Raw genomic sequence first — 15739 nt, forward strand, 5'->3', positions numbered from 1 at the left:
TTTTTTTTTTTAAATTTAATTTCCCAAAACACTGTGAAAGAGGCTAATGAGAGTAATTCCTAAAATTCATGAGATGCATTTTACCAGACTTGCAGCTAATGGTTTGACTAGGGTCAATAGGAATGACACATACTAAGCTATTAGATTAAAAAGAAATTCTTTCCTAATCAGGGCATGACAGGCAAGACTTTTAAAAAAGAAAAGAAGGGAGGAAAGGAAGGAAGGGAAGGAAAGCGTTTATTTTTCTGAACCTATTTTAAACCTCTTAAGAAAATTCCACAATCACCAGGCTCTCTGTAAACAGTCAGTATATATGAACTTGTCTGAAAAACTACAGTTACAGTTATATTTACATTTTTGGAAACTTTCCTTCACGGCCATGTGACAAGTCGTATCTTCCTCTTTGCTTCTGGGAACTTTAGGTTATCCATGGCCTCTGCCACTTCCTTAGGAGCAGCTTGCTTTAACTTCACTGGAGTAGTTCCAACAGGGGACAAAGACGGTGACTTCACAGAGCCCGGAGGACCTTTCCTGGGGGGAGACTGAGTCTATCATTATGTCCGTTCTCTGTCTATTTCACTTTTATGCTTGTACTGGTTGAACCCCCATCAAGTACAACGCGCCTTTTCTATAACCCATCTATGGTGCTACTCCTTTCAGTCTCATTTTTTTTTTTTCCCCGCTCACATGGTGTTCTCTTCTTTTCCATCATTTTCCCCCACCTATTCTCTGGCAAATCCCTCTGAGCAACGGTATTGCATGGCGGACATAAAACTCAGTAAGATTGTCTTCGTTTACTCTAACATCATTTTCAACAGCTCTGTTCTTCTGCTCCAGAGTGAGGAGAAGGAGCCCCTGAGACAGCAGCTCCCAGTCCTTGCCCCTGCGACTGCCCACATCTCGTGTCCTTGTCGCCAGGAGAATCCCTCATTGTTCTTGGTTATTCTTCTTGCTCATGTATACCTCAGTCAATGGAAGGATGGCCCAGCTCCCCGGTCCTCTGTCGGGGAGATTCTAGGACATCTTCCACTTCTCAGTTCCCAACAGGATTATACCGCAGCTGCTACACTGTTAACTGTTCTCGTTGACACCGTCCTTATTGACTTTTCTCCCTTCTTGGTCTCACTTCCTCACTTGCGCCTCCTCCAGTCACCTTCCAAATATAGTACAAGTCTTTGTCCACAAGTCTGCTTTTGGGGAATCCAAACTAAGAAAGAGTCATTTTTGGATTCTGACCTAGTTGTCAAAGATACCAGCCACTGTTACCCAAGTATGTTACAGAGATGTGTGTGGTGGTAGAGGGTGTTCTAATTTAGCTGTTCAGAATGTAGCTTTTTAGCTTATTCTCCTGATTATTTCCCCATGGTCCACATCTGTCTTTGTATTCTTCAGATTTGGAACCTCTCTAGAATGCTTTTGGGAAGAACTGACATCATTTTCCATGTTTTGAGCTAAAGTTCCCTCTTATCTATTAATATTCCCCCAATGTGATCCCATCTGTTTTATAGTTTCCAGGATTTTCTCAAGCTTTTGACTATACCTTTGGCTTCCTCTCTCTCTCTTTTTTTTTCCAGTGTCTGGATGTATATGTATGTATCCATATTGTTGAAGCAAAATTCGTTAGGCATATTTATCTGAGCAAGTTTCAAAATATATTACTCATTAATGCGGGAGTTAGCAATCAGATAATTCCAGGTAAATAGAAAATGACAGGGAAAAAAACTAATTTCGATACATTAAGTTACTAACTAAGCACAGACTACTATTTTACTTCATGTGGTCATAAAAATATCACATTTTTACTGATGGTAGGGAGGGCTAAATTTGTGAAATGGATGAATTGGAGTTATTCTCTTCTAATTGCCAGGTGTGAACCAGTAATTGGAAATAAAAAACATACCTGAGAAGAAAAATAAAAAGCAAATTGATCTCTGACTAATAATTGAATATACCTAGTAATACGTTCTTTTTTTCTTTTAATTCTCTGACAAAAGGCCAATTAGAACAGAGGCAGCAATGAGAGGTTAACACAATCAATACCAGCCACCAGCTACAACCAAAGATGCTGACCACACAGTTGCATAATTTGGAGACAAAATTGATCTCTCAATGTCCCTCTCTGTCTTTCTCTTTCCATCCCTTTCTTTGGTTTAATGGGTCTGTTCACCTTGCCATTTTCTACATATAATATAAAAGTTTAGATTCTGTTCTTTCTCTAAATGTCATATAGTTAATGTTTCCCCTGATATTATACATTTTTATATTCATTAGTTTTAAAGACAAATAATAATCCATAAAATGACTATACCACTGTTTATATATTCACCTGTATAAGTGTCTTTTACTCTTTGGAATTAATAAGTGATCTGTGAAGTGATACATTGAAACTATATATATGCTATCGTCCAATAATTTTTCACCAATCATTCAACAAATGCATTCATTTTAACCAATGCATTCATGAAACTGGGCTAAAGCAGTTATTATTATGACGGCTACAAAAGTTTATGCTTTATTTCTAATTGCATTTGTTAGTTGGCATTCTTCTGCAGAGACGAAATTTCCTTCCCCTATTTTTATTTTACTTTTGTATTGATATAAATTCATGAATTCTTTTTTAAAAATTTAATGTGTGATAATGTATCCCTCTCATTATTTGTCAAATTGTCCGATTGGCTTCCTTCCATTGCCTTTAAAAATTTTTTTCATTTTATTTTAAAAAAATCATTAATGCAAATTATATATATTTAAGGTATACAATGTGATGTTTTGTTATAAATATATGTAATAAACTGAGTACTATTCTCAAGCTAATTAATGTATCCATTTCTTCACATGGTTACCTTTTTTTAAGATGATGAGAATACTTAAGACCTAGTCTCTTAGCAAATTCCAAGTATACAATGCAATATTATGAACTGTAGTTTCTGTGCTGAACATTAGATCTCTAGAACTTCCTCATACTACATAACTGAAACTTTGTACCCTTTAACCAGCATCTCCCCATTTTCCCTACCTCCTGCCCCTGGTAAGCACCATTTTACTTTTTGCTTCTAACTGGACTTTTTTAGTCTTTACATAAAAGTGAGATCATGCAGTATTTTTTCCTCTATGTCTGGCTTATTTCACTTAATGTCTTCCAGGTTTGTCCATGTTGTCTCAAATGACAGAATTTCCTTCTTTTTAAGGTTGAATAGCATTCCATTGTGTGTGTGTGTGTGTGTGTGTGTGTATAAGTTTGTATATATGTATATATACATACACACAAATCACAATTTCTTTATCTATTCATATGTTGACTGACACTTGTTTCCACCTCTTGGCTATTGTGAATAATGAATGCTGCAGCGACCATGGGAGGGCAGGTATCTTATTTCCTTTAAATATATGCCCAGAAGGGAGCCCGCTGAATCATATCTATTCTAGTCATTTTTCCTTTAACTTTTATGGTATTTCAAGGGTTTTGGGCTTGCTATTTGGTTAGGTAGTATGCATACTTAGTCTGTGGACTTTTCTTCTAACTCAAAAGATTTTTCCAGGGAAACATAGAGGCGATTTGTCCTAGTTAATAATTAGCAGGAAATTCTGCAGGGTGGCTAAATGAAAATTGAGTGTTCAGTATTTCAAAATCGATTAAACGGGTTACTTTTTTACTAGTAATGCCAAAGAATAATATAAAAACTTGACGTTCCTCAGCCACATTACTTTCTTTTATGAATGTGATTTCTAAAAAAAAAAAAAAAAAATGAAACAGTTAAAACTTATAGATTTTGTTTTTTTCTTGTTCTTTTTTACTGAATCCCTAACTCTACCCACAAAGCCTCAGGATGTAGGTAAGAAATTTACTTGTATCTCAGCTAAAGCTTGACAGAATTAGGATAATTTCTATTTTTTACCTTGTTTTCTTTCAATTTAATTCTTCAGTTTTTTTCCCCCTCTCACTAGTTTATATAAACTGATCGGTTATCCCAAACTAACCTTTCTAGAATTTGTATTTTGATGGTGATATTACCAGGTCTGTAATTAGAGACAGTTATCTCACCTAGAAAATGGTCAGTAGCCTGTGGCAGGATAGAAAGTGTTGGAGGGAGATACAATTTGGACTTTGAAATATTAGTATTTCTTGCAACTATGTATAGTTTATGGTAAAAATGGAACAATAAATCTGAGTTGTGATTTTTCTGGCAGATCTTTGGTTGTCCAACAGCTTTACCAACTACATGGTAAACATCTTTAGGGGGTGCAGAATGATACACTTTGTACAGTCCCCGTCAGAGGGCTCGAAGAGAATGGTCATTTTTGATGTCTCTCTCTCCTTTCCTATTGTAAAAACGTGTTCCAAAAAATCCTGTTAATTTTTGTCTCTTTAATGTCTTTTTTATCTATGTTTTCCTTTTTATTTCCATTACTTCTACCAAAATTCAGATCCTACTGATTTCTCAATAGGAAAATTGTAAAAGTCCCCTAATGGTCTTATTTTTTCCCTTCCATCCATTCTTCCATCCATTTATCTGACAAACAGTTCTTGTCACTTCCTAATTGTCAGGCACTGTGGGAGGTCCCAATATGTTAGATATATCACTACCTGACTGGTATTTCTTAGTGTATAGGAATGATTGTATTACTCTCCTATATAAACATTTTCAATGGTTCTCCATGGCTTCCAATTGGAGGCTAAACTCCTCAGCTCTATATACAAGACTCCCATAATCTGGACCCAGGCTGTTTCTGACCTAGGTCCCACTATTCCTCTGTGTGACCCACTTTCTCATGAAAATTGATTGATTTTCCCTAAATATATCTCAAGAGTTTTCACTTTTGTGCTTTTACTCCCATAATTCTCACACAGAAAGACAGGCTCTTCATTTTTCTGCTGGCTAAATCTTTTACATCTTTTCATGATCAACTCGTATACCACTCCTTCTATGATCCTGATTTGATTTCTCACCCAAGAATCATAAAGCATTCCTATCAAATAGTTAATCACATTCCAAGTTGGATAATAGTCATGTCCACGAGTCATTTCCACTAGAGAGTGCTTAGGAAGCTGAGGTCCAGGGGAGATGTTTTAGCCATTGTTGATTGCCTCCTAGTGTCCAGCATAATGTTTTGCAAAAAATAAGGACTCCACAAATGTAGTCTATGTGAACCCACATAAATGTACTCTGTTTAGTATATGCTTTCTGGGAGGCAATCCATGATCTTAGGTGAGTTGGGAGATGACCTAAATATCAGTGTCTGATTAGAGCATCTTTCATCGAGCCCTGTCATGGCATTACATTGCCCATCAGCTAATCTTTATATTACTTCTCTATTCATAAAGGACAAACATTTATCATGGAAATGCTGTGTGTACTTGATATTTATTATCTAGGGGGCCATAAATGACAAATTTAAAGTCTGGTCAGTTTAGGATTATTTCTAATCAATTAAATTTAATGAATATCTCTTGAGCCCATAATCAGCTGTGATTAAGATCTCCTATTTGCACCACATGACTGCTTTCCTTTTTGCTAAATATGCCAAATTATTTTCTACCATCAGTGTTCTATTTTACACTTTCTACACTTAAATGCCATGCATGATTATTTCCTGGGAAAATGTTCAAATACCAGGATATGCAATAACCTAAACATTCTTGCTTTTCAGATGACTCCAGGATCACCCAGAAATTTATAGAAGAGAATATTGAATACATGTGAGTTGTGCTAAACTCTTTTTGATGAGGTTTTTTGTAATCTTAACTGACACATTCCAGAACTGTCAACACTTCAAAGAAGTATTTTAATTAAATAGAAACCATATCAAAAAAGTAAATATAACATTAATTATAAAATTTAAGTGAGGCAATTGAACTGTCAAATAGTTGTAAAATTTATAGCCTTCATGTTTAGATAAGTTCCTGAGTCTAGTTGGGATGTTCCTGTGAGTTTTTGTTGGACATAAATGGAAAATCTGCAAATGATCACGGTGTTCCCTGTGTGGACTGTTGCAGTGCCATCATTGCATTTGCTCAATATGTCCAGGAAGCAACCTTCGAAGATGTGGAAATTCTGGTGAAAGACATGGTAGAATACAAAGATAGATGTGTGGCTAACAAGACACTCCCAGAGTGTTTCAAATTACCTGTAAGTAAATTGCTTGCCTTTCTTAAACACAGAAGATTCTTTGCCAACATCGAGAGAGTTTCTGGCTTGAAAATATGAAAAGGAAGATACTCTAGGCATATCATTTTTATTTTGCTTTCAGTATTTAGGATAGGTATTTGCCTCAGGAGAGATAATAATTCTGTATTAGGATGTACAGAAGTTGGCTATGCACTTGCAATATGTATGCATATGCCTTATGTATATAGTATGCCATATGTATACAGGCAGAGGAGGAAGCCAGTAGCCTGAAAATGCATATTAAAGTACGGAGACACTCACCATAACTGCCTCTCTCAATATATATTCTGTTGTCACAGCTTCTTTTCTGGGCCTCCTCCAAGAAGAGTCACCATCTGCATATCTAGAAAATTACTACTAAACACTACTTGTAAACACTTTCCCAGTACATTGATATACCCATATATCGCCACCTTGAGAGATGAAGAGAAAAGCCATGATGGAAGGGAAATACAGGCAGCAAGGAAAGAGTAAGAGGTTAAGGGGTCTTGTGACAGTATAGAGAAAGGTTCCCAAAGTGTGGGATGGTTGTCAATGGTGTGGGTAAAAATGCTCTGCTGGTAAGAGTGAGAAAACTGTAATCTCTTTCCCAAAGGGTAACATTGATCATTTATTGTGCCCATTGTGTTTTCTAAGAAGGTAGAGAATACCATGACTAAAAATTGTCCTTTTCCCCTTTATTGTCCAGAATAATGTTTTACAGGAAAAAATATGTGCTATGGAGGGGTTGCCACAAAAGCATAATTTTTCACACTGCTGCAGTAAGGTTGACTTTGAAAGAAGACCCTGTTTCTTCTTTAACAAGAAAGCTGATGTAGGATTTCTGCCTCCTTTCCCTACTCTGGATCCTGAAGAGAAATGCCAGGCTTTTAAAAATAGCAGAAAATCTTTTCTAAATCAGTAAGTTTAATCTTAGTAGAAAAATGATCTAATTAAAGAATTATTCTTAGGCTAAATCCAGTATCTATCTTAAAGGAACATGGCTGGGTTGATTGATTGACTCATTCGTTAATTCATTCAACATGTATTGTGTGTCGGATTCTGTGCTGAGTGTTGAGGATATTAATATGAACAAGACACGGACCCTACTTTAAGACCCTTGTGTCAATGAAATGTATCTTCTAATGTGATAACTCCCAGAGCAGAGGTGCCTGCACGGTGTTAAATTGCTAGGAAGCACAGCGGAGGAAATGATGTATTCTTCCCAAGGGGAAGTTGCAGCTTTTAAGTCAGGAAGACATTAAATTACTGGGTGTTTAGCAAAAAAATCTGTTTTTAATAGTGCAGTCATTGCAGAAGCAGAGATTTCTCTGGAAAGCTGGTGTGCTCACTGAGCCTTAAATCACAAGTTTATTTGAACATTAGTAAATATGATCCCCGAATCTCAGATGGAGCAGATGGAGTGTGCATACACAGCTGTTCTTTGAACACGGAAGGGAGAACTGCCCACCACCTGGCAGCATGGGGAAGGAAGAAGAACAGCCATAGCTCGGTGTTCGGGATTAGCATTCCAGCCACCACCCTTGCTTTTCAGTGAGCAATTGCAGTGATAAGGACTTTAAAGGACTCTTGTTGGGAACTGAATAATGCTGCCTTATATTGAAGTTTTTATAATGGGAAACCTTTCTTCCTTTTCCCTTCAGTTTTGCAACTTGCTCTTCTTGTCCCTTCCTGTCATTTCTTTCCCTTCCCATTTCCCCTCCCGTCCCTCGTCTACCATTCATTCATCCCTTCCCTGCTTCTTCCTTTTCCCTTCCTCTCTCCCTTTTTTCATTTTTAACTTTTTTATAGCTATATTTATGAAATTGCCAGAAGGAACCCGTTTGTCTTTGCCCCTACACTTCTGAGTGTTGCTGCTCGATTTGAGGAGGTAGCTAACACGTGCTGTGAAGAGCGACACAAAGTCAGCTGCTTTCAAACGAGGGTGGGTAACGCATTTGTTTCATTAAACGAATCAGGAATCTCCCAACACCACAGATCCAGACCCTCACTTAAAATTAAACTATAGCACAGAGCTTGTTTACCGTACCTGACGTTCTTTTGTCCCATTGACTGACTTTCAACCCATCGGTCACTAGCTGCTGATCTAAATAGTCTCTTTACCCGGGACCCTTGAGAGTCAGTCACTCATTTCCAGGGTGTCTCTTCTGGTTTCCTTTTCTTTGTAAATGGGAAGGAAGCCCTAGTGAGTGAATACTCAGGATGAAAGATGACATTTTATCTTCTCTCTTTGACACGCCCTCTTTTGACTACCCATAAAATGGAATCATCTCAGCAGAGATGGCCAAGCTCATAGCTACTGCCCCGCTAGGGAAGCATCATGCACCTTCCTACCAAGTGCAAATCAGTGACCAGGAAGACTGGTCCCGACTGTGTAATGTGCCACAAACGCATATTTCTTTTGGTATGTAAGTTTACTAAGATAAAAAGTTTCATAGATTTTCCTGTCGCTGAACAAACTTTGTAATAGTTTGATTGACATGTAGTTAAAAAAAACAAGAGAATAGTGAGATTTTGCTCTTGTTTCAAAAGAATTTTCTTTTTCTTCTTCAGGCAGCAGCTGTCATCCAATATTTAAAAGCATTTTCTTCTTATCAAAAGAATGTCTGTGGGGCATATTTGAAATTTGGAACCAAAGTCTTAAACTTTATGTGAGTTTTATACTATGTATCTTGTCTATATTAGCTTTTCTTGGCTGTGTCCCACTTTTGTTAAATGGTTGATGACTTTTTATTTATAATCTTCCTAGTATCCCAGGGAACTAGGTGGGTCTGAGCCTACATGGATAGCTCAGACCCAGAACGTTAGGTCAGATGAGAGAAGACTTGGGAGGTGGGGAGACCGCCAAAGAGAAAGGGGGCTACTTCTGAGATATATTTTGGTTCATTGGAACTGTGAACTGGTCTGGGAGTTCCCAACCAGGGTTTTAAGACCCCTTCAAGTGCTTTAAAAAACATGACTTATCCATTGATCTTTGACCTTGATGATGACGAGACAACCTCGCATGGATAAATTGTATCTCTAGTGTTCACTCTAACCAATTAGTAATGGTGCTAGAGTGATGTCTTGAGAAAACTTTTGAGATTTCAAGTAGGTCAGCAGGAAAGGATTATCTATGTTTGCCATGGGCTCACAATAGGAAGTGGTGGCCCTTCCACAAAGTGTGCTGCTATAATGATTATAGAAGAGAGCGCATCTCTCAGAGCTTTTTGTTTGCTCGTATTCAGGATTCTGTGGGGCTCAAAATATCAGCCTAATATTAGTGATTTTTCAGGCTGTGCAACCCGCCATCATCTACTTGATAAAGACTTCTGTAATAAATCAACAGTAGCAATGCTTTTGGGAGCTATTTATATTGTATTAGTAAAGGACTCCCACCTGTTTTACTTGCTGATCGAATTATTTTAGTGATTTATCAATTCTCCTTCCAGAAATATTGCTGTACTCAGTCAAAAATTTCCGAAGATTGAATTTAAGGAACTTACCTCCCTCATAGAAGATGTTTCTTCCAAGTATGAAGGATGTTGTGAGGGGGATGTTGTCCAGTGCATCCGTGACACGGTAAATATTCTCTAAAACCAAGTAAAAATAGTGATGTTTGGTAACCATTTTTTATTCCGAAGTTACCCTGATGTGTGGTTACTTTGCCATAATGAAATCAGAATGTTAATAAATTGTCGAGTAATAATAAATTGTTGAATAATTAACAATGTTAATAAATTGTTAAATAAATAATTAATTTAATTTTTTAATAGGATTCCAGGCTTCCCCTACAGATATACATGGAATTTTTAAAGATTACTCAGCAGATTGTATCTTATATGGCTAAATGTCTTGATGTAAAACTTCAGGAATTTTTGAAAGCTCATTAGTCTAGATTGAAGTTTTTTTTTTTTTTACATTACAAATCCTCTTTTAGAGATGTTAGAAATTAATAGTGAAGCTCAGGGGGTGACTTGTTGTCACTATGTTTTTAAGACCTGCTTTCTCTGAGATTCCTCAGGCTATTTATGTAGTCTTTCCAAATAAGTAGATACATTAATTTTAAAATTTCCTTCGTTCCTTCCTCCCTTTCGTCCTTCCCTCCTTTCCTCTTTCCTTCCTTCCTTCCTTTCTTTGTTTCCCTCCCTTCCTCCCTTCCTTTTTCCCTTCCTTCCTTCTTTTCCCTCCTTCCATTTTTCCTAATTGACAAAAATTGTGTTTTCTTATGGGGTCCAATGTGATACTTTGATACAGACACATACATACACACACAGAGCAAATGTTTAAATCAAGCTATTTAACATAGACATTACCTCACATATTTACTGTTATTATTATTATTATTATTTGTGGTGAGAACACTTCAAGTCTCTCTTAGCAGTTTTCAAGTACTCAATATATCGGTGTCAACTATAGTCACCGTGATGACCATGACGTACAGTAGATCTCTTGAATTTATTCCTTCTGTCTAGCTGAAATTTTGTGTCCTTTGAGTATCACCTCCCTAGTCCCCCAGCCTCCCTGCTCTGGTAACCTTTAAAGTGACTCTCTAAGGAAATATATTGATAAATATGTCTCTAGCATAGTTTAAATTGTTCATGCACTCAAAGGAAATACAATTTTATTAAAAATGTCCTGACATCTTCTTAGTTGAAATTAGGCTTTATCTTGGTAGCTTTTAATTGTTTAAGTGTTTTAGACTCATAGTGAAGATAGTATGTTAATTAAATAACTTGAATTTTAGACTATTAAGAAATGTCCATTTTATTTCAAGCAGTGGACAACAGAGGTACCCAAGAATTTTTTCCCTAGCTGTACTCCCACTTAAAGCAATCTCACTTGCGAGTTATTTTTATATTGTTTGATTGTTTATGGGGATGTAGGTTTTATAATTTTAAATCTAATGTACTGAATTATGATAAAATTGTAGATTTTCTGTGAAGTTTGGAGCGAGACTAAGGGATCACATTATATCACAAATTTCCATCTCTTTAATGCCTTTATGGAGAAATAAGAGCAATTGAATTACAGTTAATTGAAAATAGAAGTAAATTCTCAGAGAATAAGAGGTGCTCTGTTTAGGCCATGAAGGCCTCAGGTGACATGTGAATGTCTACGCGAAGACTGGCTCCCTGGCTCCATGTGGCCTGCTGGGAACACGGTGGTGCCAACTCCCACTCCACTTTCCACCTCAGCCCTGAGCTTCCTCCCCCTCCTCACCCTCAGTGGTCACCAGATGATTCTAGTCAGTGGGAAGAGCTTGAGTAAAGTCATGAAGGCTTGAAATAGCTTGGTGTGTTGATGAAACCCAACATAGTTCAGCACAGGCTGGACCAGAAAGGAGGAAGAATGTGCAGCTCGTTGTGGAGAGTCTGGAAAGGGGACCAGGGGCCAGATCAGTTTTTAGCAATTATCCAACTAATGTGTAAATCAGATAACCTCACCCTCTCCTGAATTCCCAAACTTTAAGTAGAGGTTAGAACTGCGGTGAAGGGTAGGAATGGGGGCCAGAGCAAGGTTTTCCATTTTGTACACTGTTTGATGACTTGAATAGCTTCAAATGAATGATAGCCATGGGAAAATGATACCATGAGTATAATAGCTTCTTATATTTGAGAAATTGTCATCTGGTAATTGCTATAGTGGTTCGTTCGTTTGCCATTCTTTCATTCGCTTATCAAATATTCATTGAGTTTTTGCTATATGCTTGGCAATGTAGTTTCAGGCCAAAAGAGATGATGAGGATTATAGATATTACAGTAACATGTCTTTGGTGGCCTCCATTGAAAACACAGGTGCACTCTTATTGAAAAGAAACTACATTTAGAGCATACAATGCCAATATAGCAGAGGAGTAGGGGGAAAGTATTGAAAAGATTAATACTTAGCAATGAATGTAATTGATAGTAGAGCCATTTTTTCATAGTTATAGCATCTTGAATCCTGATAAAGCTTGCATTAATGTAAAACTTCATATGTATCAAGTGAAAAAAAAATTTAAATGAATATAATCTATTAAATTAGCAGATGATGATTCCAGATGTTATGCTCATGACTGGTTTTGTATGCCACCATTCCATTGTGAAAGATAACCCAGCCCTGAAGAAGTTTTGAACATGAAATCACTTCTCATTCTTATTTGGCACAGAGCAAGGTTATGAACCACATTTGTTCAAAACAAGACTCCATCTCCAGCAAAATCAAAGAGTGCTGTGAAAAGAAAATGCCAGAGCGTGGCGAATGCATAATTAACTCAAACAAAGATGACAGACCAAAGGATTTAAGAGAAGCAAAATTCACTGACAGTGAAAATATATGTCAAGAACGAGATACTGACCCAGACAACTTCTTTGCTGAGTAATATCACTCTTTATTGAAATTTATAAAGCAAACAGAAACTTGTAAGAATTGGCCTCTGTTGGCTCATTTGGGTGGAAGGATATGGAACTATTTATTTCACTGGGTATCATATAATTTTTAAAAAATATGGCTACTATAGACTATAGTGTTTTCACATAATTTTAAGAAAAAAACAACTGTGTTATTAAAGTAATGGCTAACATTTACTGAGTGCTTGATATATGCCTGGCACTGGGCTAAATACTTTATATAGATTATCTGTTTTAATTCTTACAGCAATCATGTAAAATTAAGTACAATTTCCCCCAATTTTTCAGATGAGCAAACTGAGATACAATGAAGTGACTTGTTCAAGATTTACAGCTAAAAAATGACAGAGTAAGGATTTGAGCCCAGGAGGTCTGGCTTAAGAAATTGTGGGATTAATATCTGTGCTATCTCCCCCCACAGCTGTTAAGGGGAAGACTAGTGGATTTGAAACCACAGGGACTCAATTTGAGTCCTGGGTGAGTCACTGGGACAAGTTAACCGTTCTGTGCTTTATTTCGTCACATATAAACTTCATGTAAGAATATTCATTCATTCATTTATTGGTAGTGAAATATAATCCAGGGATTTTGCTGGGTTTCTACCTCCAGGAAACCTTCTCTATAGGGAGTATAATGTGAGAAGAGACAAATATATAAATAAATAAGTGCAAAAAAGGTTCTTTTATTTCTAATGGCACTATGATCTACGTAATGTAGGGGACAGAAGAAGAAGTGGTCAATTGTGCATGGGGACCCTGGAAAGGCTTGATAGGGAGGTGGTACTTGAAGAAATTTTGGTGCTCTAGACAAGGAGGGACAGCATGGATAGAAGTGTGACTCTGCTTGGTGTGTATGTGGCTGTCAGCAAGGTGGTGAAACGCCAGAGTGGTGTGAGTGGGCGGGGCCAATCGTGTAGGCAGACTAAGTGATGGGATCCCAGCGAATGATTTTCACTGAAGAATAAAGAAGGAAAAAATCACCTTTATTTTTTAGAAACTTCATCTGGAATGAATCCCAGTTTGGGGCTTAGATGACTGTGTAGGTAGTTTTCCCCTCCAATGAGATGGGACATATGAATGAAAAAGCAGATTTTATGGGGAAGAGAATATATTTAGGTCTGAGCACATTGATTTTGAGATGTAGGTAGGATAACTAATTGGGACTATCAGGAAACTGTTATATATGTGAACCCGGAGCACTAGAAGGAGGTCTGGGTGGAAGATAACATGACATAATAACTAATGTTTATTGAATGCTTACTAAATTTTAAGTGTTTCTTATCTACTAACCAATTGAATTTTCAAAACCACCCTCTAAGGTTAATATAACTTTATTATCCCCATTTTACAGGTGACAAAACAGGCACAGAGAGGTTAAATAGCTTGCCCCAGAGTCACACAGCTAATATGTGGCATGGCCAGGATTCAAATGCAGGAAGTGTGGCTTCAGACTCCTGGTCTGATGACCACCGTGCTCTATTGCATCTCACAAGTTGTGGCTATGAAGTGAAATTAAATTAAACAAAATGATAGATTATACCTGACATATGTGCTCCATAAATGGAAGCCATTTTATTACCATCATCACCATCATCATCACCACCATCTGCATTATCGTCACTATTACAACACAGATGGTATTCGAAGCCTGGGGAGAAATGATTGAGTAACAATGAGCATGCTGAGTTAGAACAGAGTTTTAAAGTGTTTATGTCTTTCTGGATGTAACCATTTGAGGCAAGACCTCAATGGATTCCCCCTCCTAGAGTAGGCTTCCAGGATTTTTTGATTGCAACATTTTGGGGAAGTGTTTCTATGTGTGTTTTTATTTTTTCCTGGGAAGAAGCCTATGGCTTACATCAAATATTAAGAGGAGCCCTATTTCTCTGAAGGTTAAGACCACTGCTTTAGGGTGTGGGAATATATCTCACAAATGGGACTGAGAAGATCAAAGACTGTAGAAAAAAAGCGGGGGGATGAAAAGAGTTACTTGGTCATGAAAATCTTTTGTAAAATGTTACTTTCACAAAACATGGAATATCTTAACTTATTGTGAATGAATAGATGAGATTCTTTTCTGAAGAAGACTGTAAAACTAACATAACTGAGGTACTTAGAGAAGATGTGTCTCTCTTGAGACAAGAGTCAACTGGTATAGAAAAGACTGGTGTAGACAGCCCATGGGACCTAGGGTCAAATCGAGGTTTGTATCTTCCATTAATAGCAGGGTGCTTAACCAGTCTGTGACTTATTTTTCTCATGTTAAATAGTATTTATTTTGAGGCCTAAGTGAAGCTAAATAAGAAAGTGTTTGTGAAGGCCAGGAAGCATATCTCTATCTTTTATGCACAAAGCTTGATCCTGTGCCTACCACCTCTGAGGGCTTAATTAGTGTTAGCCTCCTTTTCCTCTCTTTCCTGTTTTCTCCCCAAATCATGTTCACCTACACTCTTGAAACTTCTGACTGAGACCATAGAGACCACTGCTAATGATTTACAGCTGAAGGGGTGGATGCTCCCATATTTTGCAAGAGGCAAGATGGAGTAATGGGCAAAGGCTGCTCCCATCTCTCACCAAGACCACACTGGGAGTGAGAAGCTAGCCCTATTCCCAGCATCCCAAGGTGGAAGTCTGAATGTATTCTCCGACATAATTATACTCAACATGTATTTTCTAAAGTACCAATGACACAATATATTGTTTCTGATGCTTTGTGGGTTAAACCATTCTAACAATTAACTCTGGTAATTCTATCCTTCTCCCAAGTGAAAAACATTGTTAGTCTAAAACGTAACATGGAAGAGAACTTTTGTATTAATAAAATGGTCTTCTATAGGTAAAATGTCCTCTTAAATCACTCCCTGACCAAACCAGAGGAGAGCTTAGCATTTGAAAGCAGACTCAGTATTAAAAGATCTGACCAGATTAAAAGATAGTAGGATTTGGTGTTTTGCTCTTTTTCTAAATTATAATATACAAAATATTTTTACACATTGCAGATTTACTTATGAATACTCAAGGAATCATCCAGATCTGTCTATACCAGAGCTTTTAAGAATTGCTAATATATACCAGGATCTCCTGAGCAATTGCTGCAACACAGAAAACCCTCCAGGTTGTTATCGTCATGCTGTAAGTCCTATCATTGTAGGTTTGGAAAATTAAAAAAGAACAACGGCAAAACACTTAAAAATTGGTATCA

The 15739-nt window shown here is 37.2% G+C and overlaps 1 protein-coding gene and 1 pseudogene across 1 annotated transcript in view; one reads left to right on the forward strand and one right to left on the reverse strand.

Moving 5' to 3' along the window:
• Positions 1–371: 371 nt before the first annotated feature.
• LOC105822812 lies at positions 372–1776 on the reverse strand (annotated as a pseudogene).
• A 1922-nt stretch (positions 1777–3698) lies between these two features.
• Positions 3699–15739, forward strand: part of AFM (afamin) — a 32576-nt gene continuing 20535 nt past the window's right edge. The window contains exons 1-9 of the mRNA XM_012659840.1: positions 3699–3833; positions 5650–5698; positions 5996–6128; positions 6856–7067; positions 7959–8091; positions 8721–8818; positions 9599–9728; positions 12298–12506; positions 15537–15688. Coding sequence (XP_012515294.1) covers positions 3746–3833; positions 5650–5698; positions 5996–6128; positions 6856–7067; positions 7959–8091; positions 8721–8818; positions 9599–9728; positions 12298–12506; positions 15537–15688 — 1204 coding nt within the window. The 5' untranslated portion in view covers positions 3699–3745. The remainder of the gene's footprint in view (positions 3834–5649; positions 5699–5995; positions 6129–6855; positions 7068–7958; positions 8092–8720; positions 8819–9598; positions 9729–12297; positions 12507–15536; positions 15689–15739) is intronic.

The sequence above is a fragment of the Propithecus coquereli genome, unplaced genomic scaffold (genome assembly GCF_000956105.1).
Source record: "Propithecus coquereli isolate 6110/MARCELLA unplaced genomic scaffold, Pcoq_1.0 Scaffold64, whole genome shotgun sequence".
In the NCBI taxonomy this organism is placed as follows: Eukaryota; Metazoa; Chordata; class Mammalia; order Primates; family Indriidae; genus Propithecus; species Propithecus coquereli.